This window comes from Asterias rubens, chromosome 1, assembly GCF_902459465.1.
Source record: "Asterias rubens chromosome 1, eAstRub1.3, whole genome shotgun sequence".
NCBI classification, from domain to species: Eukaryota; Metazoa; Echinodermata; class Asteroidea; order Forcipulatida; family Asteriidae; genus Asterias; species Asterias rubens.
The window spans coordinates 32,583,632-32,598,263 of NC_047062.1; the positions used below are offsets into that span (position 1 = coordinate 32,583,632).

At 40.7% G+C, this 14,632-nt stretch overlaps 1 protein-coding gene across 2 annotated transcripts in view; it reads left to right on the top strand.

Moving 5' to 3' along the window:
- LOC117290893 (protein sel-1 homolog 1-like) overlaps nucleotides 1–8,198 on the top strand; it is a 61,183-nt gene extending 52,985 nt beyond the window's left edge. For both annotated transcript variants that reach the window (XM_033772466.1, XM_033772474.1), the window contains exon 18: nucleotides 6,821–8,198. In XM_033772466.1, the coding sequence (XP_033628357.1) occupies nucleotides 6,821–6,955 (135 nt within the window). In that variant the 3' untranslated portion in view covers nucleotides 6,956–8,198. The remainder of the gene's footprint in view (nucleotides 1–6,820) is intronic.
- Nucleotides 8,199–14,632: the final 6,434 nt, after the last annotated feature.

The following is a 14,632-nucleotide window of genomic DNA, read 5'->3' on the forward strand; positions in this document are numbered from 1 at the left end:
CTTAGTTCGAATCCCACCTCAGACTGAAGCCTTCAGCTTGGCTCGGTTGTTTCTTTCCCTGCCTTTCACCTCTGTGGACCTTAGTTCGAATCCCACCCCAGACTGAAGCCTTCAGCTTGGCTCGGTTGTTTCTTTCCCTGCCTTTCACCTCTGTGGACCTTAGTTCGAATCCCACCTCAGACTGAAGCCTTCAGCTTGGCTCGGTTGTTTCTTTCCCTGCCTTTCACCTCTGTGAACCCTGGTTCAAATCCCACCTCAGACTGAAGCCTTCAGCTTGGCTCGGTTGTTTCTTTCCCTGCCTTTCACCTCTGTGAACCCTGGTTCAAATCCCACCTCAGACTGAAGCCTTCAGCTTGGCTCGGTTGTTTCTTTCCCTGCCTTTCACCTCTGTGGACCTTAGTTCAAATCCCACCTCAGACTGAAGCCTTCAGCTTGGCTCGGTTGTTTCTTTCCCTGCCTTTCACCTCTGTGGACCTTAGTTCAAATCCCACCTCAGACTGAAGCCTTCAGCTTGGCTCGGTTGTTTCTTTCCCTGCCTTTCACCTCTGTGGACCTTAGTTCAAATCCCACCTCAGACTGAAGCCTTCAGCTTGGCTCGGTTGTTTCTTTCCCTGCCTTTCACCTCTGTGAACCCTGGTTCAAATCCCACCTCAGACTGAAGCCTTCAGCTTGGCTCGGTTGTTTCTTTCCCTGCCTTTCACCTCTGTGAACCCTGGTTCAAATCCCACCTCAGACTGAAGCCTTCAGCTTGGCTCGGTTGTTTCTTTCCCTGCCTTTCACCTCTGTGAACCCTGGTTCAAATCCCACCTCAGACTGAAGCCTTCAGCTTGGCTCGGTTGTTTCTTTCCCTGCCTTTCACCTCTGTGGACCTTAGTTCAAATCCCACCTCAGACTGAAGCCTTCAGCTTGGCTCGGTTGTTTCTTTCCCTGCCTTTCACCTCTGTGGACCTTAGTTCGAATCCCACCTCAGACTGAAGCCTTCAGCTTGGCTCGGTTGTTTCTTTCCCTGCCTTTCACCTCTGTGGACCTTAGTTCGAATCCCACCTCAGACTGAAGCCTTCAGCTTGGCTCGGTTGTTTCTTTCCCTGCCTTTCACCTCTGTGGACCTTAGTTCAAATCCCACCTCAGACTGAAGCCTTCAGCTTGGCTCGGTTGTTTCTTTCCCTGCCTTTCACCTCTGTGAACCCTGGTTCAAATCCCACCTCAGACTGAAGCCTTCAGCTTGGCTCGGTTGTTTCTTTCCCTGCCTTTCACCTCTGTGAACCCTGGTTCAAATCCCACCTCAGACTGAAGCCTTCAGCTTGGCTCGGTTGTTTCTTTCCCTGCCTTTCACCTCTGTGAACCCTGGTTCAAATCCCACCTCAGACTGAAGCCTTCAGCTTGGCTCGGTTGTTTCTTTCCCTGCCTTTCACCTCTGTGGACCTTAGTTCAAATCCCACCTCAGACTGAAGCCTTCAGCTTGGCTCGGTTGTTTCTTTCCCTGCCTTTCACCTCTGTGGACCTTAGTTCAAATCCCACCTCAGACTGAAGCCTTCAGCTTGGCTCGGTTGTTTCTTTCCCTGCCTTTCACCTCTGTGGACCTTAGTTCAAATCCCACCTCAGACTGAAGCCTTCAGCTTGGCTCGGTTGTTTCTTTCCCTGCCTTTCACCTCTGTGAACCCTGGTTCAAATCCCACCTCAGACTGAAGCCTTCAGCTTGGCTCGGTTGTTTCTTTCCCTGCCTTTCACCTCTGTGGACCTTAGTTCGAATCCCACCTCAGACTGAAGCCTTCAGCTTGGCTCGGTTGTTTCTTTCCCTGCCTTTCACCTCTGTGGACCTTAGTTCGAATCCCACCTCAGACTGAAGCCTTCAGCTTGGCTCGGTTGTTTCTTTCCCTGCCTTTCACCTCTGTGGACCTTAGTTCGAATCCCACCTCAGACTGAAGCCTTCAGCTTGGCTCGGTTGTTTCTTTCCCTGCCTTTCACCTCTGTGAACCCTGGTTCAAATCCCACCTCAGACTGAAGCCTTCAGCTTGGCTCGGTTGTTTCTTTCCCTGCCTTTCACCTCTGTGAACCCTGGTTCAAATCCCACCTCAGACTGAAGCCTTCAGCTTGGCTCGGTTGTTTCTTTCCCTGCCTTTCACCTCTGTGAACCCTGGTTCAAATCCCACCTCAGACTGAAGCCTTCAGCTTGGCTCGGTTGTTTCTTTCCCTGCCTTTCACCTCTGTGAACCCTGGTTCAAATCCCACCTCAGACTGAAGCCTTCAGCTTGGCTCGGTTGTTTCTTTCCCTGCCTTTCACCTCTGTGAACCCTGGTTCAAATCCCACCTCAGACTGAAGCCTTCAGCTTGGCTCGGTTGTTTCTTTCCCTGCCTTTCACCTCTGTGAACCCTGGTTCGAATCCAGGACCGGACTCAATCTTGCATGTAAGTCCCTACCTGATTAGGGTTTTCGTCCACATCTGTTAGGTTTGTTTCACGTTCTGCAATGGGTCAACACTCAGTAACGTCCCGAGTTCTGTGAGAGAATTCCACAGGCATATTACTCGGTTGGGATTCGATCCCACAACCTATGCCATTCTTTAAGATGACTTACCACTAGACTACCGCGTTTGCCCAGTAGCTAGAGGCAGTTTGAATCCTTTACTTTAGCAGCGAGTACACTGTATACTCTGTCCTGATGTCTTGTTGGAAATGGGCATACTACTTTGGAGGGGTTCGAACCCACAAGACTGCAGTTCATAAGCAGTGTTATACCAGTCAACCAACAGGCAAGCCTGGTGACAGAGTTCAGGTCCTATATCCTATACAAATGTATGTATAATAAATTATGTCCACGCATGAAGAATAATTCCCAAACATGCCTCTAGGAATACACAATCAGTAATGTTACTGACAGTAAGGCTTCTCAGATTTAAATTTAATGGCATAAAAACCTGATATTATTTTACATAACGGCATTATTATGAAGTGAAATGATTCTCAAAATGCTTCAAATTGTCAAAAGCTGCTGTGGGCTTCTAATCTACGTAACCTTCCCTTCAAACAAAGGTTTAAATAAATGCACTCCTCAAAAAAGAAATCCCCACATGTTGACCACCCCTTTAAAGGCGACATTATTCTGAGCAGTGATCTGATGAAGCAGTTGACCTCTGGCCTGGGTACCAGACCTTGATGTGAACGTTTTTAATTGATTAGAGTGTTGGCATGTGGGCCAGGCTTCATCTTAGTCTAGCCTTGCCTCTGCATCCCTCCCCCCTGTCGCTCATTAAGACATTCTTTATGTGACTTTCCATCTTCTTATTCACCCAATCCAATTTTTTTCTTCCGTGGTATCCACATCCTTATCGTTTGTAACAGATAGGAGAATGACATGTTAGTTGTTTGATTGTAACTTGCCGAGGCCACAAGTGGTAAACATTTTATCAATTACTTGTGTATTCTGATGATATAAGATCAGATCGGAGGTGGAGATGATTGGTACGATGACGCCTCCTCTTATTCACTCAGTACAATATTTAACTGTCGTATCCACACCCTCTCTGTTTGTAACAGATAGGAGAATGACATGTTAAAATGGTGGTTGTAACTTTCCGAGGCCACAAGTGATACAAATTTGATCAATTACTTGTGTATTTTGATGATATTTGATCAGATTGGAGGTGGAGATGATTTGTATGTGACGCCTTCCCTGTCGGAATTGTTGAGAACCTTAAAGCCCAATCTTAAAGATATACCGCAATGTTCACGTTGCGAAGATGAAGACATGCTTTAGTTTACAGTACTATGCCAGGTTTTAAAGATGTGCACCGCATTGTTTAAAAATCAGCGCGCTGTGATGATTACCAGTGAGATTACTCAGATTTCAGTCCTTTGCGTGCCGTTGGTGCACATTGGAACATACATGGGCTATTCTGGGATATAACAAAATGGTTAAATTAAGTGTGAAGACAACTGTGGTGTTATCAGATGCAATAAAAACAAACAGAAATTATGCATCATCTATTGATAACCGATAATTATGACAGAATCTTGTACTGACCTAAGTTTGCACGTTTCCTTACAAAATAACATTTTTTTACACCATGATTGAGTCAGATTCTACGTGTGTGATATTGTGCGCAATTCCTCTGCGGCCAGTGTGTGCATGGACGAGCGACCTGCAAGCACTTAAGCATTGTGTTGCCGGTGGATATTCAGCCCATGTGGTTGCATATTTTACATATGTATACTGAAATGAACAATCGCAATTGTGAACACATCAAATCTAGCAAATATCAAGACTTGTCGAACCTTTTGACGAACTTGAACATAATCTCTCTTTGGGATTTTACCACTGTACCCTCATTTATTGTGAAAAGAACCAGTTTTTTTAACTTGCTCGTCGGACTAGTAAAGGAAGAGTTTTTACTCGTATTTGGTGACCGGTTGACCGCTAATTTCGAAATGGCAGAGCAATGGCAGACTGTAGCCGTTTGACGTCAGTGCAAGGGTCCAAAGCAGGGGTTAGTTTTCTTAACAAATGTTCAACAGTTTGATTGCTTCGTTTGACCTGTTTTGTCATTCTTGTTCTTGCTTTTTTATTATTATGTGCAGGGTTGCATCCCTGTACAATGTTGGTCATAATGGTTAATTCCGCATGTTTGATTGCTTGCCCATAATCATCTTCTTATATTGTCTTAAGATTGTTTGAATGCACTTGGCCATTTTGAGATAAAGTGGACACATCATGAGGGCGCTGTTTGGTTTGGGTAAGGCTGTAAACACGGAAACCAAACAGTGCACTCCTATAGTGCCCACCATTTTTCAAAAAGGCTAATTAATTATACATTTTGTTAGTAACCCTTGTTTTTGCATTTATTAATACTTAAACATTTTTGTATTTCTCTGCTTATTGTTATTTTTATTGTTGTTATTGTTATTTTTACAGAATTTGTTTGTTTTTTGTTGTTGTTACCTAAATACTAATAAAGGCCTGAAATTGACCTATCAGCGATTAGAGTCCTGTTACTCAATACAAGCAAGCAATGTGTAGTGTGCTTGGAAAAGCATGGCTGCTTTCAAGTGTTTCTGCCAAAGGTGTGGAAGAAGTATGCTTGACCATGCACACTGGGTTTGGCTGCTTTGTTTGTGTACATTGTATACCCACTGTGAGTCACTTGGCTCCGGTCTCTGATTGTGTCCATTACCTGGTAGCCTATTTTGCCCTGGTTCTGGCCTTCTAAACTTTCCCATCGACTTCAATGAAAGTGCACTTTGCAAAATGAAAATGGCCTTGTCCTCTCAAAAGATGAAACTCCAGGCCTACACATATAGAAATCAGGCCCAACATAACCCACGGCACCCACAGCAATTGTCGCGGTGCCCTGTGCTTTTGCTGTGGTGCCCTTTGCAAAGCTCAAACACAAATATGCATTCTCCTCGTAGAGTGCCCCTTCAAAATTGACATTCAAGGCCTTGGATGCAATTTCTTAGATATCCCAACTTGGATTGAGCACAATCTCAGCTTTCCACAGAGGGTGCGCTTTGATGTGATGATGTAATTGGATCAGTCATTGCTTCATTAGCCATGTTTGCCCACCTCAATAGGTCAAGTGGTTATTTCCCTAAATTGTCCCAAAGATTTTCAGAGTGGACTCAAATTACAGATGACTTTTCTTAGAGAGGTAGGAGGCGGGGGCCTTCTTGCGTGCTACATCTTAGTTGCTCTTTTGCACTCTCTGAAGGTGTAATCTAAGATGTAGTTATTGCAGGCTTGAAGAAGGATCTTGAGGCCTCGTTACAAGAGGGAATTCTCATGGGCAATTTGGGGGCAGCCATGCACTGTGTTTGAAATGCAACTTTTCTAGTTGAATAACATACATTTTTCTATCCTTGTCTAGCTGTCCCTAGGAAAATTAAGTACAAAAAAAATCTCTCCCAACCTGGAATTGGTTGCCTGTAGACTGCCTCATGCCACCATTAGACCTTATTGCAAATACTTGGTATGCCTCTTTAGGCGTGGAACAGGGTGCATGCTGGTAACTTAATCTCTAGCAAGACCAGCATTCACCTCATTCAACAGTTATCGCTTGCGCAATGGGTATTTGTGAAAAGGTTTGTTTCTATCTCTAAAGTCAGAACAGTAGAAACGTTCTAAAAGGATTGTTTGGTTTTTCAGTTGTTGTTATCGGACCGGCCCTTTGGACTGCCAAATCCGTCTGTGAGAACTGCCAATGCCCATATTCCCCCATGCAAGGATATTTTGGTTTCAGTCCAGTAGAACATCCTGGCAGTCCACTGGATTGCCGGCGTATTCATACAAGAACATTCTTTCATGCCTTGTTTGTGTCCACCTTTTGAGGCACTTCCTTCCCCAAAAACATATCTTACCGAGTTTTGAGTTTTCATTCTTAAAGGCACTGGACACTATTGGTAATTAAATCAAAATAGAAAATAGTTGTTAGCATAAAAACTTACTTGGTAACGAGTAATGGAGAGCTGTTGATAGTATAAAACATTGTGTGAAACGGCTCCCTCTGAAGTTACATAGTTTGTGAGGAGGTGATTTGTCACTCAAAAGACTTCAGGCCTGAAGCCTTTTAAAAGGCAACTGAAAGAGCACACATTTGTGCAAAAGAGTTTTTTTTCTTTCTTTCATTATACTCTTGCAACTTTGATGACCAATTGAGTCAAAATTTTCACAGATCTATTATTGTATGCATATATTGGGAACCACCAAGTGAGAATACTGGTCTTTGACAATTATCAAAGTAGTTCAGTGCCTTTAAAGACTATGTTTCCTCTGTTTAATTAATTGAATGCTAATCTATTGGGTATTTTTCTTTCATTTGTCTGACAGTATGGGGAGCAGTTGAGCCAGCTGGACTTAGAGGCAAGGTTTGGACCTCATTGGGATATGTACCTAGTCACCATCCTACTGGGTATCAACGTCATGCTCGGACTCTTTGTTCTCGCAAGAAGAAACTACCTTTGATGGCCTTCACAGCGGACTTCAGCAGCGATTTGTTTTATTTATTTATCTTCTTTTTTTCTTTTCTTTTTATTTGACTTTTTTTTGCCAGGTTTTGCAGCTCAGTTCTGTTATGAAATTTGATCTCGTTAATTTTGGAAAGAGGTGATGTGAGATTGATTCAGTAATGTTATAATTTTACAGTGTTAGTTTTGTTTATGTATCATGGAATGTTTAAAAAACTGTCTTTAATATACCCACACAAATTATGGTTGTTTTATGTGATAAACAGTCTTCATCTTCTAATTTGTTATCTTTTAAACAAAAATATACAAGAAAAGTATAACCAGCATGGTCTTAATCCCTTGTTACTGAAACAGTAAAACCCTATGTGTGGATGTGTGTAAGTCCACATAGTGTTTCTGCCTTGTGGACCTCTTTTGTTCCCAAGCCCACACTTCGTATGTTATGCTTGCGCACTGAGTGAGGGGATCATTTTGTTTTGTGTATAAGCGCATGGCTATGAGAAGAAAGTTAACTCATTTTGTTGAACAGGCGCTTTGTTTGTCATCAGCAGAAGCGTAAACTTTTAGTTCTTTTTAGAACCACACACTCACCCCATCTTTGCAAACCTTCAAAGCATTCCAGAAATGCACTTCTTAATCACAGTCACTGTTTCAGTTTGGTGTGGGCCTAATTTCAGAAAGCTGTTGAGCATAGTGCTTAGCAAATTTCTATGTCAAGCAATAATGTTACAGGGCTCCGGCCACAACACTATTAGTTTTAGGGCAATTTGGCTAATAACCTGTTTCCGCTATTAATCTATCTAAGAAAAGGGGGGGGGGGGCAAGCAAGACTCGAGCACGTATCATCCTATCGACATCATCATCTAAGGATGTGGACATATTTGACTGTCTTATACACTCGATTCCAACCAGTCGGATAGCACATCTGGGCCTCCGTATGAGTTGGAAGGTCTTGATTGTGTTGTTTTTGTTTGGTGACATTGGCACATGTTGGGTGTCGTGGCCAAGGACAGCAGTCTGGAGGGGTGGACTCGCGCTCTGTAATTTACAGGTGTGGGTTTGAATCCTGGCCTGGTCAGTCGCGAGTGTATGCTTGAGCATGGGAATTTATCATGTAATTGCTTCTCTGCACCCAGGAGTACACAAATGGGTACCAGCTAAAGCTGAAGGGGGGGGGGGGTATACTGCGATGGACTGGCATCCTGTTCGATGAGTCATATGTAATAGACCGATCCATTAAGCTCCGTCCCATTGTGTATTTACCAATCACAACCCATTGCGCAACCAAAAGTCTGACAAAATAAGGTCCAACATGCGTGCGCGTATGCTTGTGCAGAATGGCATTGAAGAGGCTCACGTGTTCTTGCTCACATGCGCCGTGGGCGGAGCCTAATGGTTCGGTCCGTTGGCTCGGACGGACTTTACTTTTTACTCTGGTGAATATATACCAGTTGTTTTCAAGCCAATTAGAAATTGTAGCTCTTTGTAAATTTTGCATTTTAAAATATTGTTTTTGAGTGATAGAAAGGATGATTTTCTCATGAGAAATTATCATCTTCCAAACTTAACTCCATTCAAGTTAAAGCCAAGATGAACAAATTATTTCAAATTTTAGTAGCATCAGTAATAAGGAAGCTGGTATCTAGCTTAAAAAAGACTTGTTTATTTGTTTTTGTTTAATTGTCACTCTGTTTTAATTGATCATAAATATTGTATTGTGTTTTGGTGGAGATATGTCTGTCAATATCAGTTCCACCTAAGCACTTGATTTACACTATGTCTTTTTAAAAGGGTGTTTATATTTATTGAAATAAATATGATTAATTATGGAAAAACTGTACTAAGGAGTTAAGGAGTTTATATTGTGGTTTAAAATAAAGGCTCTTTTTTTAGCACAGAGATCTTTCTGCGCTTAAATTGTCTTGTAAAGCTGTTACTTTCTTTTATTTGCATATTTGCTTTCGTTTTGCTGCACAATTGTCTGCTAAGTAGAAGTTAGCAGGATACCAGTCACAAATTTTACATAAAACATTTTAGTTTGGCAGGTGACCTTTTAAGCATCTTTTGTGTGCTTAGCTACTTCTTGAAGCTCTATGAAATGTTTCCAAGGGTCTGGTTTCAGTGAGATGAGTAAGCTAGTAAATCAATTGTGATCTGGTTGAGTTAATATTTTTTTCTCCTTCTTTCCATTCCAGGACCCCGGTACGAATCCTACTGGGGGCACTGTGTGGATTGGGTTTTCAGTCCCTACCTGACTGCGTGGGTTTTCCAGGGAATAACTCTATGAGGTTTTCCTCCCACATCCAAAACTGAAACTTCCTTCCTTTTCTCTTCTCCTTTTTGGTTCTTGGCTGATGCAGCAACTAAGTCCACTTTTCTAAATGTCCTTTCTTGCTTCACAAAACAGATGCAATAAAAATGAAATGCTAATTGCGCAGCAGAATATGAAGTCAATAGCTAGAAATCATTGCATCCAATGTAAAGACAGTTGTATAAACTAATCATTTCCTCCATTGATAATGTTTATTCTGACATCATGTTATTCAGCATTTAAGACCATCGCAGCTTAAACGTCTTACAGTAAATCTTGGCGCCTTGGGAAAAATCTGACCCAATTCCAGTAAAATGAGTAATGGGTTCATACGATAGTGTACATACTTCCGCCAATAGTAATTACCTCTCAAATTAAGTTGATAAATGCGTAGATTGCTCCAGCTTCAGACGATATTGACTAAGAATACTATTTTCGTCTTGAAAGTCATATTGTGTGTCTGTGAACTTACATGATTTTCAAATAACCATTTAATTATGCATTTAAGTTTTGAGAAATTTCAAGGTTTAAAATTTCATTATCTTTTTAATTCCGACTTTTTTGGGGGATGATCTTGAATCCTGAAAATATAAAAGTCTTCAATGTTTGGAGGAATCTCGGTTTAGGGATTTGTTTTTTGAAATTTCAAGGTTTGAAATTTCATTATGAGTTTCCCTTTCGTTGTTGGGATACAATTTTGATGAAATAATGTACTTTGTGTATGATACCTAAACTGTATAAAATTTGTAATATACCTTTAAAAATGTCAAGTTCTTTCATTTATGAGCTCGGACCTACTGCTTTAAATTTTACTTACCTACCCAAATGTTTTACAACTATTGATGTTGAGTATGATTAATGCCATTTCGGATATTGAATTAAATTGAATTATAATGAACTTCGGTTACTTTGGCCCCAGGTGGTGGTACAAGTTGAGGAAGATTTCATTCGTTCTTGTCTCACAGATGAAGCAAAAAAACACACACAAACAATACGAATAAATTCTCAAAAGACTGGAAATGGGGTCAAACAAAGTCCTGTTTAAGAGTGTTTTTGTTCACCACCTCTTAATTGGTTTGTTCAGCTTTATACAAGTTTGGGTTTGAACAAGGAAAAAATCCACTCGAGTGGGACTTAAACCACTGACCTCTGGATTAACGCACTGGCACTCCACCAACTTACCCAGTCAGTTTCCGTTGTTTATTTCTTGATATAGAAAAGTTATGACATTATTTTTACCGTCGTTGGTATCGGTTTGTTTCACTCTTTGTAATATCAAAAAGTGGCACAATATTGGTTGTGAAATGTCGATGGAATATTTTCTACTGGATTTGCCAACGTAAATACATTTTGAATCATTCGGAATAAAGTGTAGTATTTTAAACCGATTGTTGAAGCAGATTGAAGAAAAACACTTTTTTATCTTTTAATGATCTGCTTTTTTACCTGAAATAAAGGTACATTTTCAGGATTTCCTTTTATTCTTCAAGTTAAGCCCTCTATTTGCCATTGTATAAATCACAATCAGTTTCCTTTGCATTTAAATCCAACTAATGGACTATTTCTATTGTCGGTGCATTCAGCTTCAGGATGGACAATGTTAATGGGTTGCACTCCACTATTTTATTCAACACACCTCTTAAGACTGATCAATTTCCGGTTCTTAAGGTCCTCCCCTTCTGAAATGTTGTTTTTCTTCACATCACCAAGTCCAAGTGCTAATTATTTGTCTATTGACTGAATTAAAATATAAAATGCCCGCGGAGTTATAGGCTTAAAGGGATTGGTAATAATAATATATTTATTCGGGCAATCACATTTACAAGCACATGTACATACATTAAACATATTTAAGAAAACAAAGTAAAACCACAGTGGGGTGCCCAGGAGAGCATAAAAGTTAAAAAATAACTATAGCCAAAAGGCGTATGTCTCCTAAAAAGTAATCACTCTTAAAATTTATGGTAATAAAATCCGTTGGATAGAAGCCTACAGCAGCGTTTGATAATATGAAGCATTTTGAGGAACAAGTCACTTCGAAGTAAACAGATAATATTTTGTATGTCCATTTGTGTTTTCATTATATGGATTATTCTTCCTGTGTGGACACTACTCTGGATTTTTGGCGATATCTCACAAACGCAACCTCCTTTCGAACTGATAATTTTCACAGGTTAATTTTATTGTATACAACTTCTTTTATAGGATCATAACAACTGAACGGTTCCCAAACCAAAGGTATACTTTGCCTTTAAAGGTGTACGCCTACGTTGAAACTCCCCGTGTCCCATGGGTTGTAGAGGTAGTGATAACAAGTGTTTAAGGACTACAGCTTCAGAGCTTGTCTCAAAGATCAAGATCGTGCGGCTCAAATCAGGTAATTTTGTTGCTTATATAAAGTCCCTCATAAATATCAAAAACGTTAAAGGGAATCGAATTCATTTAGATTGTATCTGTTCATTACACTCTCTCTGTGTGTGATATGGAGATATAATTTTACAATTGATTAATGAGTAGAGCTGATAAAAAAAAATGATTTGGCGTAGTGGCTCTGGGTTATTGACCGGAGTACGGAGCGATGGACGGTATAAGGAGATGGTCAGACTCGCTGGTCCTTGTTCTTCGTTGTTTGTATATGAGAAGGGTTATTGGACTTGTGGTTTCGTTGCTGCTTTTATTCTGATGGTGTTTGGGCTTTTTGGTTCTTCATTTTCTTACTCGAGTCTTTTGTGGTGTCGTCTCCTGTGTTATTATTGAAAGATTTGTTTGCTATCAATCGTTAGGATCCCAGTGTGGATCTTTCAGAAACGGCCTCTGGTATAAGTGTGGTTTCGAGGAAGATACTCCATTGATATTTTGTGTTTTTGTGAGAAACATGATTTACTGTATGTTGCACTGTCGAACATCCTCAGCTGGTAGCGACGCAGTATGAAAACAATAATTATTGTTAAATATTGATGGTAATATAAATAATAACATTGAGCCCATGGTTTGTTTTCCTTAAAGAGCACTGTACAAGTTGGTTGGAAATTGAGAAACATATCAGGAAAATAAACTAAACAACCATTACATATAATATTAATTTCGGTTTTCCCCTTTACACCGATTTGTGTCGGCAATTCTTGCGAAGGTCGTGGGTTCGAATCCTACCCGAGTATTATGCCTATGGCTAACAAAATTACCACAGAACTCAAGAAAGTACTGGTGCAGTGCTTACACACATCAGTGAAATTTTGCTCATTTTGTGCACCAGTGAAATTTCGCTCATGTTGTGCTTCATCTTGATATACACAGACTTCATTAGGGAAAAAACCCATAAAAACGCCTGTAACAATGTTGAAAAATGGATACCCATTCTGTTTGTATATAAACACAGACTCGATCGCCCAGCAGCACATGGGCTCTATATACTATGTAAAACATTCCTCAAAGCTCGTTCAATTCCCGCGCTTTAGCGTGTAACGACATGCCGTTGAAACCCCTAAAGTGTCTTCTGCGTTGACGTGCAGAAATGGCAACTAGAAACACGATCTTCTCTCAGGTTATATTCGCTGCCCTCTTGAGCCCAATCCAAATGTGCAGTCGACCCTCTTTGATTTGAATCCGTAACGGCTAGTGCTTCGTCACTAGGAGCTCCCAAAGATATTCGCGAGAGCGTCGAAGTTGTACTTAAAGGGGCGGTACAAAGTCTAACTTATTGGCATTTATGGAGAGAACGATTATTAGTAAGAAGAGGCAACAGTTTAAAATAAACCAAGCACATCGTTGACAAAATGTCAGGTAGGGTTTGGGTTTGTCTTGCCAACAGCTTTCCAAGCTGGTTAAAGTTTAGACTCTGGTCTCCTGTCTTTATCCACAAGACAGGCACTGGTCTAACCGATCCAGTGGTTTCATTGGATAATTTCATTGAATAAAAAAAATGTGCTCTGACGTAAGCTTCCAGTATCTGTGTTATGATTGGTCCATGATGGTGTCAGCTTGCACTTTCGACCGTCTGTAACATTGTACGTGTCCATAATAACTTTGTGCATCGGGTAGTGTTGTTTTGTTCACTATGGGTTTGTACATTGACTGCGAATCTCCGTGTGAAATTACTATGAGGTCAAAGGTACATTTTGTAAGGATCCAAACATCAGGTCAGGCTGGTTTCTGAGCTATTCAAATCAAGCCGCAATGTGTGCCGCAGCACCTTTAACAAGAGAAAGTGCATCCCACTTGCTGACTCACTGGTACTGACCTCTCCATTACAAATTACTTTTAACTTGGGACCCCAAAAAAGGACCAATGCTCTTTTAAGTCATGTAACTTTGCAGCATATCAGTTGATTTCCCCTTTTGCCCTTTTCCCCCATAGAAAACGGGAAAATACTTCAGAAACTTTTGCCTGCAAACCTATTTCCTCTGTTCCCCACTCTGGGCGAGGTTAAGCCCCCTCTGAAGTAACGTAGCTTTTGAGTAAGGCATCCGAAAGCACACTTGTGACACAAGGGTGTTTTTTCTTTTGTTAACTTCGATGACCACTTGAGTCAAAAATTTCACAGATTTTTTTGTTGGATACATCAAGTGAGAATATTGGTCTTTATTACCAAAGGTGTCCAGAGTCTTTAAGTCAGCCGCGGGAAATTCAACGGGTCGGCAATTACGATGGTCGCACGCGGTCTTTACAATAATCAAGTTTACCAAATGTCGTAGCGCAATTTAACTTGTATTATTAATTTAAATGCTGAATAAATTGCCAAAAGGGTTACATCTCTGTTTAATGTTGGAAAGCTGTTCTTGCTGATGATGGCATGTACCGTAAGTGTTAATTTTGTGAGGAAATTGTGTCCCATGGGGCATCACAGTGAGATAATCTTCTATCATCCCAACGTATTGATGCACTTTGGAACTCCCTGTACATGGAAGTTGTCTATATTATTTCCAAGTCAAAGGAAATGTGATCAATGTATATTGTGTCTCTCTGAGCTGCTATTGTAGATTTTCACTTGCTACAGCCCTTCTGGACTCGTATTCGTAAACTTGTATAAAGGCACTGGACGCTATTGGTAATTACTAACATAATTCGGTGTCTAGAAATTACGGATGTTTATACTGACTACCCTTTATCCTCGTCACTTTACTCTTATTGGTTTAACTTTAATTTGCTATAATTTCCCCGCTTTTTCTAGATATCTTCCATTAAAACCCTTCGCTTATCTTTTTGCTATAAATGAATTGTACAGTAACTTACTTATATGCGATGCTTCAAGGTGGACGTCAAAGTAAAATCAATACATAATGATACTGAAAATAATATGCAAGCGAATAAATTAGCAATTTGCAAGCTGGAAAATTAAGTGCAACCAAGTACAACTACAAGATTCCT